Source organism: Corythoichthys intestinalis, chromosome 6 (assembly GCF_030265065.1).
Source record: "Corythoichthys intestinalis isolate RoL2023-P3 chromosome 6, ASM3026506v1, whole genome shotgun sequence".
Taxonomy (NCBI): domain Eukaryota; kingdom Metazoa; phylum Chordata; class Actinopteri; order Syngnathiformes; family Syngnathidae; genus Corythoichthys; species Corythoichthys intestinalis.
This window is the reverse complement of record NC_080400.1, coordinates 54,612,448-54,636,147: the sequence shown is the minus strand read 5'-3', so window position 1 is coordinate 54,636,147 and position 23,700 is coordinate 54,612,448. Positions and strand designations below refer to the sequence as shown.

General features: G+C 37.6%; 1 protein-coding gene across 6 annotated transcripts in view; it reads right to left on the bottom strand.

Moving 5' to 3' along the window:
• Positions 1 to 23,700, bottom strand: part of gria4a (glutamate receptor, ionotropic, AMPA 4a) — a 334,213-nt gene that overhangs the window by 113,378 nt on the left and 197,135 nt on the right. For all 6 annotated transcript variants that reach the window (XM_057839069.1, XM_057839066.1, XM_057839067.1 and 3 more), the window contains exons 11-13: positions 12,052 to 12,258; positions 4,085 to 4,300; positions 2,580 to 2,740 (exon numbers count right to left, since the gene is read on the bottom strand). In XM_057839069.1, coding sequence (XP_057695052.1) covers positions 2,580 to 2,740; positions 4,085 to 4,300; positions 12,052 to 12,258 — 584 coding nt within the window. The remainder of the gene's footprint in view (positions 1 to 2,579; positions 2,741 to 4,084; positions 4,301 to 12,051; positions 12,259 to 23,700) is intronic.

Here is a 23,700-nt window from a genome sequence, read left to right as displayed (position 1 = left end):
AACATGGTACTTATGTTCAATTGTATGTTGTGAAGGACGAGATGCCGAAGCTTATGCCAATAAACGGTGCGGTCCGAGCTACAAATCTGAATGCATCCACTCCGCCTTATACCACATCACCATTTTCTTAGATCTCAATGTGCAAAAAAAAGGCGTTATTATAATCTGTTAAGCAGAAATACAAATAGCCAGCAATCAAACTAAGTTTAATACATTTATTCGTTTTCCTTGTCGCTTATTCACCGGGATGCAAGCTTTGGGAGCAACATCTGATAAGTCTGATAAATCTGAGCACAACGGCAGGACAATGATGATCGGTCTGGACGCTTTTATGTTACAAAAATGAGGTAAAACGTCATTAGACCATTAGACGTCTCAGTAGGGGCAAAACTGCATCAGCGTTTTCGTGTGTTGTGATGTATAGGGTATCTGCAAAAATTAATCAAACTGCTTTGATTCATTGTATACCTTAATCATATGTAAAGCACACGACCGCTCTGGATGCTAACTATCTCCATAATAATTATATTGGAATAGTTTACCGTGAAGCTCTGCAAACAGTTTTTGACATCAAACACTGATGACATAAAGTGCTGTCACTAGCAAACTTCACGCATGAACGTTTCTAGTCTCATCCCGTCTTTCCTGTTCATTTCGCTTTTGCTGTCCTTAAGAGTGGTTTTAATTTCAAATGATTAAAACTCATACTAACATTTATCTTTTAAGAACTACATGTCCTTCTATCCATGGTAGCCTTTAAGAGGATTCGAAAACCTGTAAAAAGAGAAAGTCGAATCCGGCTGTCCTTGCCTTGACTTTTTCTCTTTTCAAGTGTTGTTCCGTCCAAATTAGTGACATTGGATCATTTACTGCAGCACATATGATAATCTCTTCTGGCACACTAATGTGCCACGGCACACTGGTTTAGAGTAACTGGATTAGATAAATGGTGTGCATGCGCTTAGAGGGAAAAAAAATACAAAAGCTCAAATTTAACAGCAACCGATAATAGCAACCAGGACTTGATTTAGCCTTAACTAGTTCTCAAGCTAAATAAGTGAAAATTGCAATGGATCTTGTTTCACCAACAGCAATAATCTGTAAGTGGAAGGTGATTTAATTTGTTTTAGGGAAAGGTGGAAAAGTGGTTCAAAACAAGTATTTAATTTCGAAGACAGATACTGAATTTTATCCGGTCATATTTTCCATTCTTACGGTTTTCCTGGGTAGCTGGCACCATCAAAATGGGGTACACCCTGGACTGGTTGCCGATCAATTTTAAGGCACATGTGGGACGTGGGAAGAAAATGCAGAAGGCTGAGAAAAACCCACACAAGCACAGGGAGATTTAAGACCAGATCTTCTGTCTATGAGGCAGATATGCCAACCATATAGAGTAGAAAAGTTTCGATTATTCTGCTATGATTCAAGGCAGACAATCAGTGCTAGTGTGTGTCGTGACCCTTTATAGACCACTGGAAACATGCCTGGGTTTCCATGGCAATGTGAGATATTTCCTTCACATAGGAAAGCTGTTCAATACACTTATAGTGTAGCAAGTAGTACATGCTGCTGCCTTTTGTTCAAAAAGACATAGATTAGAGTCCTTCTCATTCATTGCCCGAGTACACGGTCCCTGAGAATCCCCCGAATAAACACATAGACACACATAAAAAAATGAGTCAAACAAATCATGTGAGTGACCCACTGTTTCCACCATTTTCATGAACATGCCTTGGCTAAAATTACCCGTATTTTTGTCAAATCAACAAATGAAGAGTTACTGTGCCAAAAAAAGACTGCCCATCATGACCATTTGGACCATCATCAAACTATCCTGGCTGCACCTTGTTTCCTCAGATTTGCTCTGAAAACGTCTTCAGAATGACGTCCATGAATATTTCACTAAACTGCATTCTCAGGTTATCAATAATAGAATGCCATATTCATATAAATATTCTAAAAATACAGCTGGACTCTGCCTCTTCAGTGGTTCATTAATCATTTATGGACACCTAGCACACTGTGAAATCTCCCACCCTTGCTCACCAATATGAAGAAGGAAGAGTGACTGTGTGCCTCATGTTTCCTTTTATACTTCCATATTTCTCATTTATGATGTGTGTATTTGCTGACATTCACACAGTGTCACAGAGCACCAGCCCCGGTCAGTGCTAAAGTGAGAAATATGCTTGGTATTGTAAACAGTCTGTATCGTTTCGTGAGTACATGAGTATCTTTGTACCAGCTCTGCCTGGTTGCCTCAACATAGGAGCCTTTAATGCACTTAAATGTTTCTTCACAATGTAATTGCATGTAATATATTTGATCGTTTAAAGTACTATTAACTGTATAGTACGTGTTTCCCTGTGAACCAGGATGCAACATACTGTGTGTGTCTAAAGCCCAAAGAGGCTGGGATTTTACATGGTGCCAGATGTGACTTTTGAGTCAAAAATACATACTGTATGTATTTTTAGCAGCGAGCACCGTGCGGAAATCAGAAGGGGTTTTCCCCCTACATGCATGCGTGCACACAGACGCACACACAGATCACACATCACATCTTACACACTCACCGCGGTGAGATGTCGCAGCCTTGTTGCATGAAGGCCCCCAGTGAAAACCAGAGGGAGTTGAAGATGCCAAACTCATTTGGAGGTTGGTCATTGGGGCCCGGCTCTGTGGTGCCCTCCTCTGGTTCCTCAGCATGCCACTCATATGGGCTGAAGCGACTCACCTGAGACCGAACAGAAACACGTCTTTAGAAAAAATGGTGGACAATATAAGAAAACCAGAATTGCCTGGAACAAACAGTAGAGCATAGAAAATGTGCCTATTCGGTTTACAAAAATATTTACTAATATACTGTATACAGTGGAACCTCTACATACGAACCTAATTTGTTCCAGGACCTGGTTTGTAAATTGAAACGGTCATATGATGAGTGGGATTTTCCCATAAGAATGCATTATAATTCAATTAATTCATGCCACAGACCAAAAATCAATGCTAAACCTAACGCGAATACGTTTCAAAATTAGATTTGTTCTAAGGCACATCGCAATTTGAAAACACGGTCCTGTAAACTAAACAAATTGTCCAAAAAAGACCTTTAATTGGTATTTCTTTATTTATGTAGTTACACAAATTTGATATATAAACCATGTAAAACTTTATTGTTGATGAAAACACACCGCAATTTTGATTTATTAATACGTTTTTAATCATATGTCCTCCATTTTGACCTTATGGAATTGGTCACCCTAATTCTAACTAGTGGTAGGAGGCTACATTCAATTAGCTTACTGTTTAACTCACCTAATTTATGCATTCGTGTACTTGTACTTTTTTTTTTACACTACAATGTCAGAAATAAAAAGTAATCTGCGATGCACTGAAGTCAAAATATGTGACTCGAGATAAAGTGAAGAATTACTGTACATTATGTATTTTACTCTCCTTGGGACAAGAATCTCACCATCTCATGGTAATATAATGTGAAAATTTGAAGAGTGTGATGAAGACACTGAACAGCATATCTAATAGAATCAGGTGATTTATGGATCCAGCACTCTTTACTTCCTCTGTCAATCTAGTTGAATCTGCAACCATCTTATGCTTTTGATAGCATCATTGTTTTACTCTTTACACCTTGTCAATAAACCTGTGGACAATGGACAGCTGTCTTCAGAGTCGTGATGTCACTAAAGAGTTATCTAACTGCCAAGTAGTATCCAGCGTTCATATACCGAGGGCAGTACAGTAATTATTTTGATATTCAGGTCTGTTTTCAGAACAGTAAACAAAACAGCTTGATTTATGATTCATTTTGAATTTTTGCTTGAAACTTGTTTATCTCAATTTATTGGTGAGCAATGTATAAGACTATTTATTCCACCCAATATTTAAATAAGGTATTGTTTAGCATATACAGTAATATGTGCAGCTCTAAAATCTTTCAGAGAATTTCTACAGTTATTTTATAGCCTTGATACTGTAGGTAACACTAAAATGTGTTAAATCATCCATTCACAGTGACATCCACACAACCCAACAAAACTTCCCTATCCCCAACACTCACCAAAAACAGCACTACACTGACTCCGATGTAAGCAAAAACGATGCACATCCAAATTTCGTAGGCCAATGGATCCAGGAAAGAGAAAACACCTGGTTTGGACTTCTGAGGCTTCTTAATCATGATGGAGATCCCCAGAGACATGAAAGGCTTTGAGAAGTCGATTACCTCTTCTCTAACCAGAGTGATGGTAAGTGGGGCCACTGCGATTTCCGCTTTCTGCAAAGAAGAGAGGGAAGTGGTTTTCTTTTCTATTTAAGTGCAAGTTATTGCCAGACATGTGTCTTTATTTGATTTATGCAAACACAATGAATATAAAAGGATGATCATGGAAAGAGCAAGCACAATTTAATGGGCAAGTCGAGTTTATTCAAGTTCGAGATGGGCTAAATTGGTGCATACGTTGAGCCGGAAACACATACTTAAAAAGCAGGATTGAATTTACAGAGAATTGAAGTTTGATTAGAATGTCAGAGTAGTATGTGCAAATGGTACAGAAGAAATGAGAGCAAAGGTGGGCAGGAACTATTGGGACATAGACAAAAAGATAAAGAAAGATGAAGCTCTAAAAAGTGTTTCCTCTTTAATGCCTCATCTGGGAGCACTCTGAGCACTTGGAACAAATCAACCCTGATTAGTCAACCAGCTGATTCCTCAGTGTCACCTTCATTATTCAGAAATTGTTGCAGGCCAATTATTTCTGCAACAATCTCTCTTTCGCAAAGTGATGTTTGACTGTCTTCTCAATGCAAAGTTTTACAATGTGAATGTTGTCAAGGGTGTGACTGGTAACCATGCGACCAAGCTTGGCTGTAAGAAATGTGTATAAAGCTTCATGTGAAAATGCACTGTATTGCAGTGGTGTCCAAACTACAGCCGGTGTTCATATTGGACCAAATTATGAAAATATCATTGAATAGAGGCTCACACAAGAAGTTTGAGCTTAGCCTCAACTTTGTTGCACTTCTCAGTTTCAACACTAGATAGAGCTAGTCCTTTAAAATATGCCACTTCATTTAGCTGCTAGGCAGGAGTGATTCTTCTTGTCGCTTCTGTTGTGTAGCAACTAATGTTGCACCGATACAGAAACCAGTATTGGCAGGGGGTGCCAATCCGGCCCGAAATGGTGGTATCGGAATTGGCGAGTACCAACAAATAGAGCGCCGACACCATTTACTGGCATTACTTGAACGCAGCTGTTCTGTCATCACCAAGACTCAACGGCTCAGTCCTGGCTATACAGCGAGCTAAAATACCAAATGACGATGCAGGACATAGGTATGATTTTTTTTTTTTTTTTTACTTTATTTTGCCATTGATCCTAACGTCATAACTTGAAGAATGAAACTAAAAATAGAAATGAAACAAACAACTTCGTCCTCAGTAACAAACATGTTCGCAACAATGCAAATCCATGATGATTAGCTGCTAATACAGTTGCGACATCCACAAACCGTTAGCATGCGTTTGCTAGCATCCGCACATCATCGAAACACCTACACAAATGGCTTTAAGTGTCCCAGCGCGAGTGGGACAACAATACAAAATACAATACATAAAGGCGTTGCCTCTGTAGATATTTTACAAGCATCAAAAATGCACATGGGCTTGCAGCTGTGTTTTCCTCTCTCACTAGCTCGCTTGGACAATATCTACAGAGGCAACGCCTGTATGATAGACTTTTGTATTGTTGTGTTTTTCCACTCGCGATCGGACACTTACAGCCATTTGTGTAGGTGTTTGAATGATGTGCGGACGCCAGCGAACGCATGCTAACCGTTTGTGAATGTAATAACTGTATTAGCAGCTAATCATCGTGGATTTGTGTTGTTGTGAACATGTTTGTTTCTAAAGACGAAGTTGATTGTTTCATTTCTATTTTTAGTCTAATTCTTCAAGTGATGACGTTAGGATCAACGGCAAAATAAAGTCAAAAAAATCATACCAATGTCCTGCATTGTCATTTGGGAGTATACAGCGAGCTAAACTCCCAAATGATCACCCGAACAACTACATCACTGGCTTTAAGTGTCCGATCGAGAGTGGAAACACACACCAAAACAAAAGACGATACATACAGGCGTTGCCTCTGTAGATATTTTACAAACATCAAAAATGCACATAGGCTCGCAGCTGTGTTTTCATCTTTCACTAGCTCGCTTGGACGCTATCTCCAGAGGCAACACCTGTATGTATAGACTTTTGTATTGTTGTTGCGTGTTTCCACTCGCGATCGGACACTTAAAGCCATTTGTGTAGGTGTTTGGATGATGTGTGGACGCTAGCGAACGCATGCTAACCGTTTGTGAATGTCATAACTGTATCAGCAGCTAATCATCTTGGATTTTCATTGCTGTGAACATGTTTGTTTCTAAAGACGAAGTTGATTGTTTCATTTCTATTTTTAGTTTAATTCTTCAAGTGATGACGTTAGGATCAACGGCAAAATAAAGTAAAAAAAAAATCATACCAATGTCCTGCATCGTCATTTGGGAGTATACAGCAAGCTAAACTCCCAAATGATCACCCAAACAACTACATCACTGGCTTTAAGTGTCCGATCGTGAGTGGACACACACAACAACAATACAAAAGACGATACATACAGGCGTTACCTCTGTAGATATTTTACAAGCAGCAAAAATGCACGTAGGCTCGCAGCTGTGTTTTCCTTCATCACTAGCTCACTCGGATGCTTTATAGTTGCATGTCTTCTTTTGGCGTGTAAGCGCGCTCTACTTCGCGTGAGCAAGTGCAAGTGCGCCCCCACTTAGAATAACATAGCCCTTTATTGTAATTATACTGTTGTACAATGAAATTGTGCAGCATCTCCCTTTACAGTGCAGGATAAGTTAAAATCTCAAAAGTGACTTGTATAAAGTGAAAATCTAAATAAATGTAAATATAAAATGTGTATGAGGAGAGGTATATGATAGAGAGACAGGATGCTCTGATCAGTTATTATTAAATTGTTATTATTATTTGTCAACAATACCAGGTATGCAATAGACATTTCTGCTGGATTCACTTTGTATTAGTCTTTTTCCTGTGTCAAAAGGTACTTTTTTTTTCATACGGAGTGGAATCGGAATGTTATCGGTATCGGCTGATACTGCACAGCCCGGTATTGGTATCAGGGCCAAAAACATGGTATCGGTGCAACAGTAGCAGCAACGCAACAGAAATTTAAAAATTGGCTGTAAGAAAACATGCCACAAATGGCAAGCACATAACATGGTAAAATCAAGAAAGTAAAATGTGTAGAATTTCAGTTGATGAGCACGAGACCAGTGATAGAATAATGTATGGAGTCGCTGTGATATATATTTTGTTGTCAAAACTGATGAAAATGCACCAATCAATGCACCCACAATTTTAATACACAGACAATATGGTTTTATATTTGACCCGGGCATTTTTGTTCAAAAGGAGTTGTAAACTATCCAAACTTTCTTGATCTTTACTTAATCCTAAAACACAAACAAACAAACAAAAACGGCTAAAATTGGAAATAATTACGCGCAGATGAATTTGACAAGCAAACATGCAAAGACAAAAAAACTTATTGAGAAAATAAACAACGATAAACATAATACAGAAAATATAAGCCATCATTGATTGATTAAGCAAGTATCCAATCAATTAGATTGAAACGGGAAACCTCGATTAACACTGTAACCTTTTTGATATGTTGTGTCTTTCAAATGTGTGAAATGTTATACAATTAAAATTTTCAGCAACTTCAAAATTACTTAGCATTTTTTATTGCTTTATGTGAAATATACTCAGATTTGTTAAACATGACTATATTGCAATAAATCAATTGAAGGCACTTGAATTGAACCGTAACAGACTTTATAAAACCTGCAATTATTGTATCAAGATAATAGATATCACATCTTCATGAAATTGCGATTAATGGCTGGATGAGCTTTTTAAGTAGAACTGCAATGTCTATGTACTGCGGTTTACTTAGATTTTATCTAATTTTTAGCATCCGTGGTTGTAGCACAATGACAACTGAGAGGTCTGAATTTTGTCATTATTGAAGATCCTCTTTTGGATATTTTTGTACAGATTTGTATGAAAACACTGATGATAAACAATTCTATCTTTGTAGATATGTACCTCGAAAAATGTTTACAAATGCATTTTCTCTAATAAACACAGTACAAATTGATACCCTAAGCATCTTAGTTCATGTGAAATAACAAAGATTTTAACATGAGAGAAAATGTGCAACTGATCTGACTTAAGGCCAAGCTTTTAACATCTAAAGCGATTTTGAAAATAGGGAATGACATACAAATAAGGACCGTAAACACATGGTTGACATGCAGCCCTGGGAATAAGTTCTGATATACCTATACATTTCCTAGGGCTCATATGACCAGGGCCAGCTTACCATTTTATTTTTTCCCCTATTGTATGCAATGGAAAAGTATTGAGTTAGAGTGGTGCCTGTACCTACGAACGTGTACATCAGTACTTCTCAAATATTGGGGCGTTGCACGATGCCAGGGGTGGCGCATGTGAGCTCTGGGAACATGTTTTTTTTTGTTTTTTGCCGTACTAGAATAAAGTGTACTTGCACATCCACTCAATGGGTGGCAGTGGCGCTCTCATTCTCAGAGTGCGCGCAGTATTTTTGAGCTAAGCAAGCGCACACAGAAAAGAGATATGAAGAAGAGCTGTGCGCCGTTTTCGAAAGCCGTTTTCCGACCGGACTCATGCAGCGACCCACTGTCTTCTCCGGTTCTCACGTGTCCGCCCGAGAAGTGCCATTTTCGGCTTGGAATCGTCACGAAAACTGCCCTCACTTACGGTTCTCCCTCAGCCGCCAAGAATGCGCTATTTTCGGGCCTTTTGCCTTTTGGCTTTGACTTTTAATAAGTGGGAGAAGAGGAAAAAACACTGTTTACTGTGTCTAAAAATGATTATAGCGGACAGCCGGAAGCCAGATCAATTAAGACGCCACTTAAAGACATTAGACCCCAATCTCATTGATAAGCCGCTTGATTGTTTTTCAGCGAAAACGTGGCGAATATTGCCAACAATCGTCCTGCTTTGTCTGTGTAGTAAACCAGTAAGCACTGTTAGCATGCTCGGTGCTATATAACCCCACACCATTGCAAATGAGGTGCTACTGTGAGCAGCGAAAATAAAAACCTTCTGTCCCTCTGTCCAAAGACACTCTTCCTTTTGTCCAAAGACACTTTTTTTTTTCTTTTTTCTATTCAGTTTTGTTTTTTCGGTCAAATTTTTTGGGCATATTGTCCTCACGAGTTAATGTTTCTAATCAATTTGATTATTATTATTATTTTTTAAAAATTATTTACTGATTTTATTACATTTTATTTTTCAGTATCAAATGGTCAAAAATGTACCTTGAGTGTATTTTTACAATTTGGATGTGACTTTTTTTAAATTCAGGCAAATTGCTGCGCGTTAAGTATTTTCTGTTACAAACAAAACAATGTTAATAAAGTTATACTTTATTCTAAGTTCATTTATATTACTGTTTTTTCTTTAGTAGAATAAAGGACACAATGTTAGGCAGATGCGTACTTATAATAATAATTTTATACACAAATGATACTATTTACAGTGGCGGCAGAGAGTTGGGGGGGGGGCAAAATATTTACGTCTTCCTTGAGGGGGGCGTACCAGAAAATAATTGAGAAGCACTGGTCTACATACAGATTTTTCAGGAAAGAATTTTGAGAAAATGTTGCCTCTTGCTACAAAAGAAATTTCAGGATACGAAAGGCAAAAATACAGTACTGCTCATACTAGCAGCTCCCAGAGTTTACTGGAAGTAACATACTTATCTCTGCCATTGGCTATTGCCTAGCATTCCTTGCATCCAATTGGCTAAGAGTGACTTCCCCTGTATGGGTATGTGTGTATCCCAGCGTCCTCTTCATTCCCCCCCCAAGTGTTCCGACAGCTTTACATGATACAGTGGAATGAAAAAGTATCTGAACCTTTTGGAGTTTCTCACATTGCTGTATTAAAGTACCATCAAATGTGATCTGATCTTTGTTGAAATCACACAGATGAAAACACAGGGTCTGCTTTAACAAAGCCATCCAAACATTTATAGGTTTTCATATTTTAATGAGGATAGCATGCAAACAATGACAGAAGGGGGAAAAATAAGTAAGTGAACCCTCTGCCTGAGGAGACTTAAAGAGTAATTGAAACCAAGATTTAGATTCTTTACCAAACAGTTTAAGTCAGGTGTGTGCCCAATCACTGATGAGTGGTTTAAAGCTGCCCTGCCCACTATAAAACACAGACCTGGTAAGAAATGTCTTGATGAGAAGCATTGTCTGATGTGCATCATGGCTCGGTCAAAAGCGCTGTCTGAAGACCTGCGATCAAGGATTGTTGATTTGTATAAAACTGAGAAAGGATACAAAACCATCTCCAAAAGTCTGGATGTTCATCAATCGACAGTCAGAGAAGTTGGCTACAAATGGAGAGAGTTTGGCACTGTTGCTTCTCCTCTAAGGAGTGGCCGTCCACCAAAGATGATGCCAAGAGTTCAGTGCAGAATATTCAGAGAGGTAAAAGCGAACCCTAGAGTGTCCGCTAAAAACTTACAGAAATCACTGACAGAGTCCAATATCTCTGTGCACACATCAACTATATGTAAAACTATGGCCAAGAATGGTGTTCATGGGAAGATGGTGTTCATGGGAGGACTCCATGGAGTAAGCAGCTGCTGTCTAAAAGAAACATTGTTGCTCGTTTAATGTTCGCAAAAAGGCACTTGGACACTCCACAGAAATTTTAGCAAAATATCTTGTGAAATGATGAAACCAATGTTGAATTGTTTGGTAGTAACACACAGCGTCATGTGTGGAGGAAAAATGGAACAGCTCACCAACATCAACTCCTCATCCACACCATGAAGCATGGTGGAGGGAGCATCATGATTTGGGGTTGTTTTGCTACCTCAGGGCTTGGACAACTTGCAATCATTAATGGAAGACGAATTCAAAAGTTTATCGGGATGTTTTGGAGGAAAACCTGAGGCCGTCTGTCAGACAGCTGAAGCTAAAAAGAGGATGGATGCTGCAACAAGACAATGATCCAAAACACAGAAGTAAATCAACTTCAGAATGGTTTCAGAAGAACAAAATACATGTTCTGGAGTGGCCAAGTCAAAGTCCAGACATGAACCCCATTGAGATGCTGTGGCCTGACCTAAAGACAGCGATTCATCCAAGACATCCCAGGAATCTGATTTGACTACAGCAGTTTTGGAGAGAAGAATGGGCCAAGATTAATCCTGATCGATGTGCCAGACTGTTCTGCAACTACAGGAAGCATCTGGTTGAAGTTATTGCTGCCAAAGGGGGGGCGACAAAATATTAAATGGGATGGTTCACTTACTTATATTTCCCCTTTCATTCATTGTTTGCATACTATCCTCATTAAAATATGAAAACCTCTAAATGTTTGTGTGGCTTTAGTTAAAACAGACACTGTGTTTTCATCTGTGTGGTTTTGACAAAAATTAAATAACGTTTGATGGTGGTTTTATGCAGAAATCTGAGAAATTCCAAAACGTTCAGATACTTTTTTATACCACTGTAAATGTAACTTGTATTCTTGTTTTTTTTTTTTCTTTCTTTTTTTACTTTATGCACGCCTCAGATTTTATTTTATTGTGCAAAAATCTAATTGCAACATGTATTTGTTACATGTTTTGATGCATTTTTATGCATTACAAAAGATTTATGTCTGAATTTTAGGGGGCCTGGAAGGAATTAGGTCATTTACATGGATCGCACCTCTACTTTCAGAATTATCAGGTTACAAAACTACTTCCAGAACCAACTAATTTAGTAAGTAGCGGTACCACTGTAGCATGAATTATAAATGATCATTATTGTATTTTTAAACCCTACAGATCCAATGGTACTGTTAGAATATAATTATCTTCGATCCAACCTTACCCCGTAAACAAGCTCCCCCACCATCCCGTTCCATATCTTCGTCTCTGGATCCCTGGCTCCGTATTTACCATCAGGCACTATGGAGATTTTGTATTTGATTCCAATGTGTTTGGCGATCTCTGAAGCCAGATCCACGCAGTAGCCCTCATACTGGTCATTGCCTTCATATAGCTCCCAGTTCTTCTTCAGCATGACGTAAGGGCCTTCCTATAAAAACAGCATGAGGCAAGAAAGACACTGTTTGGATTTGGTGATTGTACCTTTGAAGTAAAAACAAACAACAACAACAAAAAGAAAACAGGTAAACAAAGGAGGAAATGTATGTAAAGCAAAGCGATAGCAATATAAACAAAATAATACTCCAATTCCAATGAAGTTGGGGCCCTGTGGTAAACAAATAAAAACAGAATTCAGGTGTTTACCGGGTTCGACGTACCCAACTTACTTGATTTTTGACTTTATGATAAGTTTCATACGGCAGTCGTTTATTTTTTTGGTAAAGTCATGTAAACAGTACTCTATTAGCCACACAGTATTTTATTTTCTACTTAATTTTATTAATATGATTGTTGTGCCCTTTGGCGAAATGTGTATTTGATTATAATGTTGACTTTTAGTCTATGATGCATGCTTTTATTTTGGCACAGGGAGCGTACAACAGGGTAGCGCATGCACACACGAAGATGAATGTATTTGCGCACGTGCACATATGAGAAAGTGCGCATTTGCCCCCACAATGAAGTCGCGCAGCTGAGCGAGGGAGACAGGGAAAGATTACAGCTTACCTCGCTGTATAGCTAGGACTTAGTTCCAACATCTTTGCGAGGACAGTACAATGGTGTTTAATACACGTTTAGGGATGGTTATTTTAAGATTTAAGGGGTATTTAGGGGTACTAAAAGGGTTAATTCAGACTTACACAGAAATTTGGGTTACGTCGCCAGCGTAGGAGCAGAATTCGTTCGTAACCCGAAGAGTACCTGTACATAATTTCATGATTTGCAAATCATGTTAAACCTATATTTAATTGAATACATGACGAAGACATGATATGTAATCTTTAAACTTATAAACCTTTAGAATGTAATCATTATCTTGGAAATTTAATGCTGCAACGGGTGAGATCGAACAGGGTCATGTTTACCACTCTGCCACAGTATGTAATCTTTTCTTTAGACAACATTCAATAACTGAGGGCACTAATTACTGAAGCTTTGTAGGTGGAATTCTTTTCCATTCTTGCGTAATGTACAGCTTCAGTTGTTCAACAGTCTGTGGTCTCTGTTGTCGTATTTCACACTTTATAATGTGCCACACATTTTCAAAGGGGGGCAAGTCTTGTAACTGCACTCTTACAACGAAGCCACACTGTTGTAGCATCTGCAGAATGTGGTTTGGCATTGTTTTGCTCAAATAAGCAGATGTGCCTATGAAAAAGATTTTGATTGGATGGCATCAAATGTTTCCCAAAACCTGTGTGTAACTTTCTGCATTATAGGGGCCTTTATTGATGTGCAAGTTACCCATGCCATTGGCACTAAAACAGCCCTATGCCATCACATTAAGGCTGCAACAACTAATCTGTTAAAATCGATTAATAAATTAGTTGCCAACTAATTTGATAATCGATTTTTTATCTGGCAGCTATGAGCAGTCCCGTTTGGGTCCTTTTTTATGTGTGAAGTGAGGCTGCGGGCGAGTGCCAGTGATTAGAACAAGAGAGAGTTCACTGCTAAACTCAGGTTGGGTTGCTGAATCAATAATATTGCATTACTAAGTGTTGAGAGTTACATTGTCTTTTGTGTTGTTATATCCAATGTGCCTATGTCAGAGGTGAGTAAATGAAGCCAGTTGTGTTATTTGTATACTTTGTTGATGAGACATTAATACTTAGCACAAAGCCCTAAGCTAGTTAGCGATGAGGCAAATCAGTGTCTTAAGTGTCCATTTGTATTGTGTTTTGGAGAAGCATATTAGCACTTGAGTCATTGTTAGATAGTAAAGTTGACTCATTTCTTTGTTAAAAAGAAACAACAAACATTAACCCATTCATATAACACAGGGCACTTTGGGTTGCCGACAGAGCCATATTGGACCAAAAAAACAAACAAAAAAACATAAATAAATAAATAAATAAGAGACTCATATAAGCGTTATAATGAAGACAACACATGCTGTACGTATCTATATTGGCTATATTAGCCTACTGGCAAAATGACGAAGTTGGCTACAATGAGCCTTCATGATTAAATTTTTATTTTCTCTGAAGTGCCTGAAGTTTAACTTCATACAATATTACTCAATAAGAAGAATGTTTGTGTCATGTTTGTCCTCCAACAGAAACCATATTAAAACAAAAAAAATATATTTCGCGCCCCCATCTTTTTCCATATTCAAACATTTTTAAAAAGCTGCAGGGAGCCACTAGGACAGCGCTAAAGGGCCGCATAAACTTCCATTCAAACAGTAGATTGTCATACAAGAGAGTGCTTTGAAACTGGATTTGGATTGTATTGATGAACAACTGTTTGATAAAGAAAACAAATGAATTAGTCTTCCTTCTCCTTATTCGAAATATAGAAAATAAATGGGTTATTGACACAACTTATCAGAGCTTTCTCCACAACAGTAAAAAATGTCAATAATCACTTTTTTTTTATTTGAATGAACAAGACTTTTGTGTGATATTTATACTGCGAAATTATTTTATGTTTAATACTCAGAACCCTTACTAAAAACTTTAACAAGTTTTACGCACTCAAACAGTATAGTTGTAGACTATAGTTGAGTCAGGAAGCTGTAATAAAATATTGCTTTTGAAGGAAATAGTTGTCCATTTCGTCTAGTTAACAACATGCCAAAAGCAACTTCAAGTCAAATTGTGAAGGTAATTGGAAAGAAGTTACATTTATCAGATTAATCGTTAAATTAATCAGCCGATTAATAGAATAACTGTTTTATTAATCGTCCTAATAATCGATTATAAAAAATAATCGTTACTTGCAGCTCTATATCAAATACAGTATGACGGCTTTTGAACTGAATGCTGATAACAACTTGGACTGTTTTTGTTCTCTTTAGTCCGGATGACATGGCGTCACAGTTTATAATAAAGAACTTCAAATCGTGATTCGTCTGAACACAGAACAATTTTGTCACACTTCATTTTAAATGACTACTGACCCAGAGTTCTGGGTTCTGTTTAGAAATGGTGTCTTCTTTGCAGTGTTGAGTTTTATCCTGCAACGGTGGATTGTGTTCTTCAACAATGGTTTCTGTAAGTATTCATGTGCCCATCATTGTCATTTCCACTTCATTAGCATTCCTGTTTGTGGTGCAATGCCGTTTAAGGGCCCGGAGATCACGGGCAACTAGTATGGTTTTTCAGCCCTGCCACTTACATGCAGTGTTTTTTCCAGATTCTCTGAACTTTTAACGATATTATGGAACGAAGAAGATGAAATCCATAAATTCCTTGCAACTGTACGTTGAGAAACACTGTCCATAATTCGTTCGGCTATTTTCTCATGTTCTTGTTTACAAAGAGGTGACCCATCTTTGCTTGCAAAATTTAGGGAAGTGCCTTTTTACTCAGTGAAGGCACTCACCTGTTCCCCATTAGCCTCTTCACCTGTGTAATGTTCCAAAACAGGTGTTTGATGAGCAATCCTCAACTTTCTTAGGGGCAGTTTACATGGTGACGTTTCGAGAATACTACACATTTCATGTTTGCATTTAGATGGTTCCATTTTGGTTCTGTCTCCATTCGAATGATGTCGCAATTCCGCGTGAAAACGATGTAGTATTCATGCCAGGCCCTGGGAGACAGAGCATTTTTACAAAGCGACAGCCAATGATGCACTTCTTTGACAACAACCTTCTCAGCCTGGAAGACAACATACCCCCCCACTCGAAGCAATGACATCCACATGTTTTTTTCTTTTGCTTAAAGAGGCACCAAACGCGGAAATAAAACATATTTAAATTTAAAATTTTACAAAAACAGTAAATTAAAGCCCACGTTCCACCATGTTTGCTGTTTTGAATGTTTATTAGCAGTGACTGTGCATCCCCAAGATGACGTGTGCGAGTGCTGACGTCATCGGCGCGAAAGCATTCTGTTTATTATGGTTGCAGAGCAATCCTCTCAATCGAATCGTTGCGCTTTTGAGGCCGGAATCAAAAGTTTATGTCTTCGCCTTCCATTTTCGCTGTCACCGTGGAAAGATGAGGCCATTTCGCAACACAATCGTTGCGTCTCGGTGTCGCAGCTACACTATGTAAACAGCCCGTCAGTCTTTTTGCCACCTGTCCCAGCTCTTTTGGAATGTGTTGTAGCCATAAAATTCTACATTCATGATTCATGAAAAAAGATGATCGGTTTGAACATTAAATATCAAGTCTTTGTAGTCTATTCAATTAAATATAGGTTGAACATGATTTGTAAATAATTCTTTGTATTCTGTTTTCGTTTATGTTCAAAATAGAATCCCGACCTCATTGAAATTGGGGTTGTAGTATCTAAGACAATTATCACAACTGGTACCTGTAAAATATATTTAAAAAAAAGAAAAAAAAAAAAAGAAGACCAGAGATGAGCGCACCTATTTATTTTGTCTAGGAAACACCCTCTAAATACAGTACATACACTCACCTCCAAAAGTTTTGGAATATAAGCTTTGCAAGGCAAAGCCCATCATATAAAATTCCTTAACCTTATTTTTCTTCTTGTTCAATATATTCTCTGTGGTTTTCCGGTGCGTTACACGGCCCAAACCAAACAACAACAAAAAAACAATTTCAAAACCCTACTCTTCCAGCAATTTTTGACCAAAAGACATACTGTAATTTAAACATCAAAAATTCCAGGACTATAAGGGGCATAACATTTTTTCAGAATTTGCCAAAAACTTCCACCCAAAAAATTATTTCCCATTCATTTCTAATGAGATGCCATTGATAGCCAAGCATGTACAAATTTCCTACTCATTTTCAATGGCAGGAAAACATAGGTTCTTGTGATTTTTGACAAATTACCATGACAGCCAACTGGCGCCCAAGTAAGTCGATGCCATTGACAGCCATGCACGTCCATGCCATTGATGGTCATCTACGTCCATGCCATTGACACCAATGTACGTCCAAGCCAATGACGGTAATGTACATCAAAATTTCAAAAGTAAGTGACCTGATATCAACAGGACGTGTCCTGAAATGTTCCCAAATCAACATGATGGGACCTGATAACAGGACGTGTCCCGAAATGTCCTTAAATCAACAGGAAGTGACCCCAAAATGTCCCCATATGAACAGGAAGTGATCTAATAGATCCGTATCTACCATAGCAACGCTCCCATTGCAAATTCTCCAGAAATTGCAGTTCCTAGTTGATGATGTAATTTATGATGGTAGAGGACGAATAACAGCTGATCTCCAAAACCATTTTGTCTGGCGATTTAAAGAAAAAATGCATCCAAACTAATCGGGAGAGGCTTCTTTATGCAACAAGACAATGACCCAAAGCACATTGCCAACACAACAAAGGACTTCATCGGGGGAAATAATGGAATGTCTTGGACTGGTGACAGGACCTTAAAACAATAAGGCATGTTTTACCTCCAGAAGATGAGAATAAAGAGAGAAACCTCCAAAAAAAAACCACAAGAACTGCAAGAAGCAGCAGCAAAGCCCCGGAACATCATTTCTAGTGGCAAATGCAATAGCCTGGTGAAGTTAAAGGGTCGCAGGCTCCATGTAGTTATTGTAAGTAAGTGTTATGCCACCAGATATTTAATGTTATTCTCTTTAAATTCCATTTCAAAGTGGGTGAGTTCAAAGAATCTTTCCTGGGTTGTTTAACACATCTTGATGTAAAAGACACAAAATAAAAGCTGGAGCTCTGAACTTTTGTGTCATATTCGTCTCTTTTGTCTGGAACCCAAATGTCTTAGTATGCGACAAAAACAAAGGTTTAGAACTTGCTTTTCCAATACTTTTGGAGGGGACAGTTATATGATAAAACAGAGGATAAAGGATTAACCCATTCTTTCCACATCACATATACAGTATCTGGATGTTTTATATGAGAAATATTCAGACTTTGTTGTCCCTTATGTCTTATCTTTATCTGTCTTGACGTGTCTCCACTGGGGCGTGCACCTGCCTCAAAGCTACACTGTTGCTGATGCTGAAAGGGAGAGATGTTCAACAGAAGGAAAATACAGGCAAAGAAAGAACACTGCTTTGAAGGTGTGTCGTCAGAAGGCAAAATGACTTTTTCAGTGTGCAGTTTGCAAGATGAAAGGAAAGCATGAATCTAATGGTTTGGTGGATACATTTTAAGAATTATATATATCACACACACACATAGGGTGACAGGGCATCTGTCAGCAGGAGTAAATTATTGGATTGTGCCGAAGGCTGCTATCCTTGTAATCTACCTGAACCAAGCCTGTTAAAATGCTATTGAGCTCGTTTTAATCAAACACAAATCTCCTGTAATTTATCAAGTAGCATAGGCTTTTTCAAATTGAAAATGACTCATTTTAGCCTCTCAAGTTGCAATGTTCAAATGAGCAGTACAATGAAATGTGTGAAGGAACAGGTTGAATTACAGCAACATCATAAGCAGAAATACATTTACTAAAACATAATAGTTTATGTACACGAAATATATCAAATATTTACTCAATAGATGGGGATTGGATCATAGAATAAGAATATACCATGTAGTGTATATACTTGGGTCTGTGTAAAGTAGGTAAAAATATATTAAACATCTTGAATATGAATAAGACCTTTAAGACGTATCGCCAGGGGAACTGGAATTCACTCACAGCAGGGGATGCTGAGGATCTTATTTTGTTTTACCATCCAAAAAACAGCCGCTTCGGTCCAAATTTGTCATACTTGCCCTTTTTCTCCATACAATGTGTGAACATTGGCAGTGCACATGCATGCTGGATAGTTTACGTACTACTATTAGGCTACTACAAAGACAGCGTTCTATTTCACCTACAGTACAGTGTGTGTTTTTATATTGGAAATAAAAGCACCCACGTATTATAATGCAAATCCCCACAGCTAGACGCCACAATGGCACACAAACATATTTGAAAAATTATGTCAAAACTAACTAGGTCCAATAAGCTTCAGTTAAACACCCACTTTTCACAACACTCAAATAGATTGCACACAAATTTCCAACAGCGCTCTGCACGGCGACAACTAAATCAATCAATCAATCAATCAAATTTATTTATATAGCCCTTTACAAAAACCCGAAAGGCCCTCAAAGTGCTTTACAACAAAACATGGCTCAAGATAAATAAAAGGCAGGAAAATATTATACAATGACATTTAAAAAATAAAGTAAAACAAAGAGCGCATCACAATAAAAGTCCAGCAAGTAAAACAATAAAACCGATAAAATCGAAAAACATAAAAAAAAAGTCCTTAAGCTAATAAAACCAGGCTATCCTAATCTTTGTAAACAAAGACTAAACAGCAACAACAAATAATAATATGGCTACAATGCAAGCTATTTTAAGATCTCCATGGTGTAAATCTGCAGCTAGCTTTTCGTCGCTCTGCACTAGGGCCAGGGTTTCCCGTACATTCAAAACATTGCGGCGTGCCGCCACACTGAAATAAAAGCCGCCACGACTGGCAAAAGAGATGTTTTTTTTTTAAGTCCGTTTCAAACTCGCAGCAGCCGAGTGTGAGGGGTTCAGTGGCAACCCATTCATTGTGTATTGCAATAATCCCTAATTATGCGCGGCCTCCTTAAGAGACGAGCTGTGACGTAGAAGGAAGCGAGGAGGAGAACGAGCGAGCTCGCAAGATATAGCGGTCCCAAGTCGCGGCAGCCTGCTGTTATTTTGTTATTGTTTTTCTTAGGGCTGTCAAAATTTTTGCTTTAACGGGCGTTAATTAATTTTTTAAATTAATCACGTTAAAATATTTTACGCAATTAACGCATGCACTGAATGACCCGCTCACGCATTGCCTCAAACAGATTACAATGACGCCGTTTATGGACATTAAGAGTGAAGAGAATGCCACCGGCCGCTTGGGGGCAGCGCCGTTCCATACAAATGTTATTCCTTCTACTAGTGGGAGAATTAGTAGCTGTGAGACTTTTATGCTGTTACATTGTGCTATTTGTGCTCCACGCATATTTCTGTAAGTTTTCTTTCTTTTAGTGGCAATTATGTGTCTCTTGTTGTATTTTGGGTAAGATAAGTACAGAGATATATATATGTTATAAAGGCGGGTGGACACAGGCGTTCTTTGGACCGGGCCGTTTATTGGCATAAACTTCGGCAACTCCTTCAAAACAAAAGTATCATTTCGTGAAAGCACAACAAAAATAATATTCCTATCTCTTTCAAAAAAAAAAAAATGTTCACAAAAAGAAAAGCAGTCTGTAGTAATGAGGCCCTATTCTCACAAAGTTAAACAACAATGCAAACTGAACTTGCTGAACTGGCATGAACTGGCAACTTACTCAAACTTTAGTCACTCTATTCTGATTATTGTTATTTTTATTCTTATTATTATTATACTAACTCTACTTTTGATTGAAAATTTTACAGATTTTATTAAAATGAAAACATGAAGAGGGTTTTAATATAAAATTACTGTAACTATAACATATCTTTTAAGAACTACAAGTCTTTCTATCTGTGGATCACTTTAACAGAAAGAATGTTAATAATGCCATTTGTGGATTTATTGTTATAATAAACAAATACAGTACTTATGTTCGGTATGTTGTATGTATATACTGTATCTGTCTTGTGTCTTATCTTTCCATTCCAACAATAATTTACAGAAAAATATGGCATATTTTTGAGATGGTTTGAATTGCGATTAATTGCGATTAATTCCGATTAATTAATTTTTAAGGTGTGATTAACTCGATTAAAAATTTTAATGGTTTGAAAGCCCTAGTTTTTCTTTATTTTTGTTGCCACAATAAAGTGGGTAAGGCAATACCGACTCCTCTTCTTCTTACCCCCATCCGGGGCATTACAGTATTTTGGATCGGACTTTTCGGCGAAAGTGAGCGGTGGACGGCCGTCTTGGACGGAACGGACGAAATCACGGCGGGCGAAACCTTGATAATTTTTTTTTTTTTTTTTTACATTTCGTGAACTCTGGGGCACTCGAAAAATGGCTCTTATACCTCTCCTTGCTAAGCTAAATGCTACATCGATGTGCGTTCATGTGGAAATGTAGTTCACGAACAACAACAAAAAAAATATTCACCTTCTCACCGAAACTAGTAAAACGCTTTACACGGCAATTATAATTTCCCCCTACTCGTTGAAATGGGTCCATCTGAGGGCGTAGGTTTGCTGTCAATATTGGGAGGGACGATGTAACAGCATAACCTGCATGTACACTTTTTGCTGGGGACGGGATATTACTGTAATAAAACCAAACAGATTGGGTGAACGGGGGGACAGGGCTACATTTCTTTGAACCTAATTAATTGATAGGCTAAATGATCAATGCAAAAATAAACACTACTGTTACTACTGTAACTTTCACACTGCAAATTTATAACGTCCTTTTTTTTTTCTTTTTTTTTTTAATCTAGTCGAATAATTTCCTCCATCTTGATTTGAGTGTTAAAGACTAGTTAACAGATTAATGGGTCAGATTATTCAATTTACTTTAGGTAACTATTTGTTCTTATTAAGCCCATACATCCAAAGGTTGGTCATTTTTCACCAAAATCAAGGGGAAAATGCTTTCAAATAATGTTTTGAACAATATCAATTCTTGAATTAAGAACATTTCTGACTAAAAAACTTTTTTTTTTCTTTTAAGATTAAATATTCTCAGTTTTTGCTTAAAATAAGTGTGTTAAGAAAATATTTAGCTGAAAATAAACTTATTTCAAGAATTGTGATTAAAATTTACTTGAAGCACTACCAGATAATTTATTTCTGGTAGATTTACAATGAAAACAAGGGGATTTATCTAGTCATCAGCCAACAAACGTGCGTTTGAGGAAAAAAATTGTGTCAGTGTACGTCTGAACATAATGAAAGTAATTCACTCAATAATGGTAGGGTCAATTCTATCCTTACAAATTATGTGAAGACAATATAAATGACCTCTGTAAATGAACTCATAATATAATGCAAATAAGCTTGCTTAAAAGTTGGTGGGGACAATTCGAGCATCCTGAAAAGTTGCTAGTGTGATGTCCCTAAGGGGGGGTTTGCGATATATATTGCGATATTGAAATTAGAAGAATTTTCACCAGATGACTTGAATAGCTCTGTTTGGGAAGACTTTGGTTGACTCATCATGATCATGTATTCATATACCTCTACTTATGAAATTAATTGGTTTTGGTAATAGTTTCCTTAACAGAAAATTCCGTAAGTAGAGACGTGTTTTCCATGTAAATGCCCTAATCCGTTCTAAGCCCCCCATAAATCAGACATAAATCTTTTACAAAGCATAAATATGAACATGGAACATGGAACAACATGTAACAAATACATGTTACGATTAGATTATTGCACAATAAACTTGAAATGAGAGTCGTGCAGAATGTAAACAAGAAAGAATTTAGTAAAGAATAAAAGTTAATACACTTGTATAGAGCTGTCGGAACACTTCATGGCCGAAGGGAAGAGGACGCTGGGATTTACACATATAGTAGAGGTACCTCTCACCCAATTGGATGTCAGAAAGATGCTAGGCAATAGCCAATGGCAGAGCAGGTACAAGTATGTTACGTTCAGTAAACTCTGAGACCTGCGAGTCGCAGTCCATTCTGTATTTTTGCCTCGCGTATTGTGAAATTTCTTTCGTAACAAGAGCCAATATTTTGCCGTTGAGGCGTGTCATAATCTGAAAATTTAGTATGTATAGACGTTCGTAAGTAGAGGTACCACTGTAATTCTGGTTAATCCAAGGTAAGGCGGTTCATCTTTGAATGATGAAGATTGCTGTCTATAAAACAGATCCAGGAGGCCATTACATTATTTAATACTATATTTCACACTTCAACTGCAGCAAAAACATTAAACATATTTGAAACCAAAAAAAAAGAAAAGAACTGGTGGTTGACACATAAAGACACACTTTGAATTTTTACATCCCTTAATCGCACAGTTGGTCAAAAATAGGTGTTTAAAAAAAAAGAAAAAAGAAAATGCACGTCCCGCTATGGGACTATTGCGCATGCGCACATCGTGATGGTGATGTTCAAAAGTTATGCGCAGGCCTACTGGGCACTATTATAAACTATCATAATAATAATTTGTCTTTGCATGATGTTAACACCTCCTCTGTCAACAGTTAAGTATTCCGTGCCAACAGCGCATTATCCAACGTGACCTGGTAGCAAGCAAGGCGCCCGGTGGCGAGCATATTTTTACAGAAAAAAAAAAAAAAAACTGAACATAAATATATTCAATCCCCAAAGTTAAATATGCTATTATTCCAATATGTTTTTATTTATTGATTAAAAAAAATATATATATATATATATATATATATATATATATATATATGTATATATATATATATATATATATGTATATATACTGTATATATACAGTGCCTTGCAAAAGTATTCGGCCCCCTTGAATCTTGCAACCTTTCGCCACATTTCAGGCT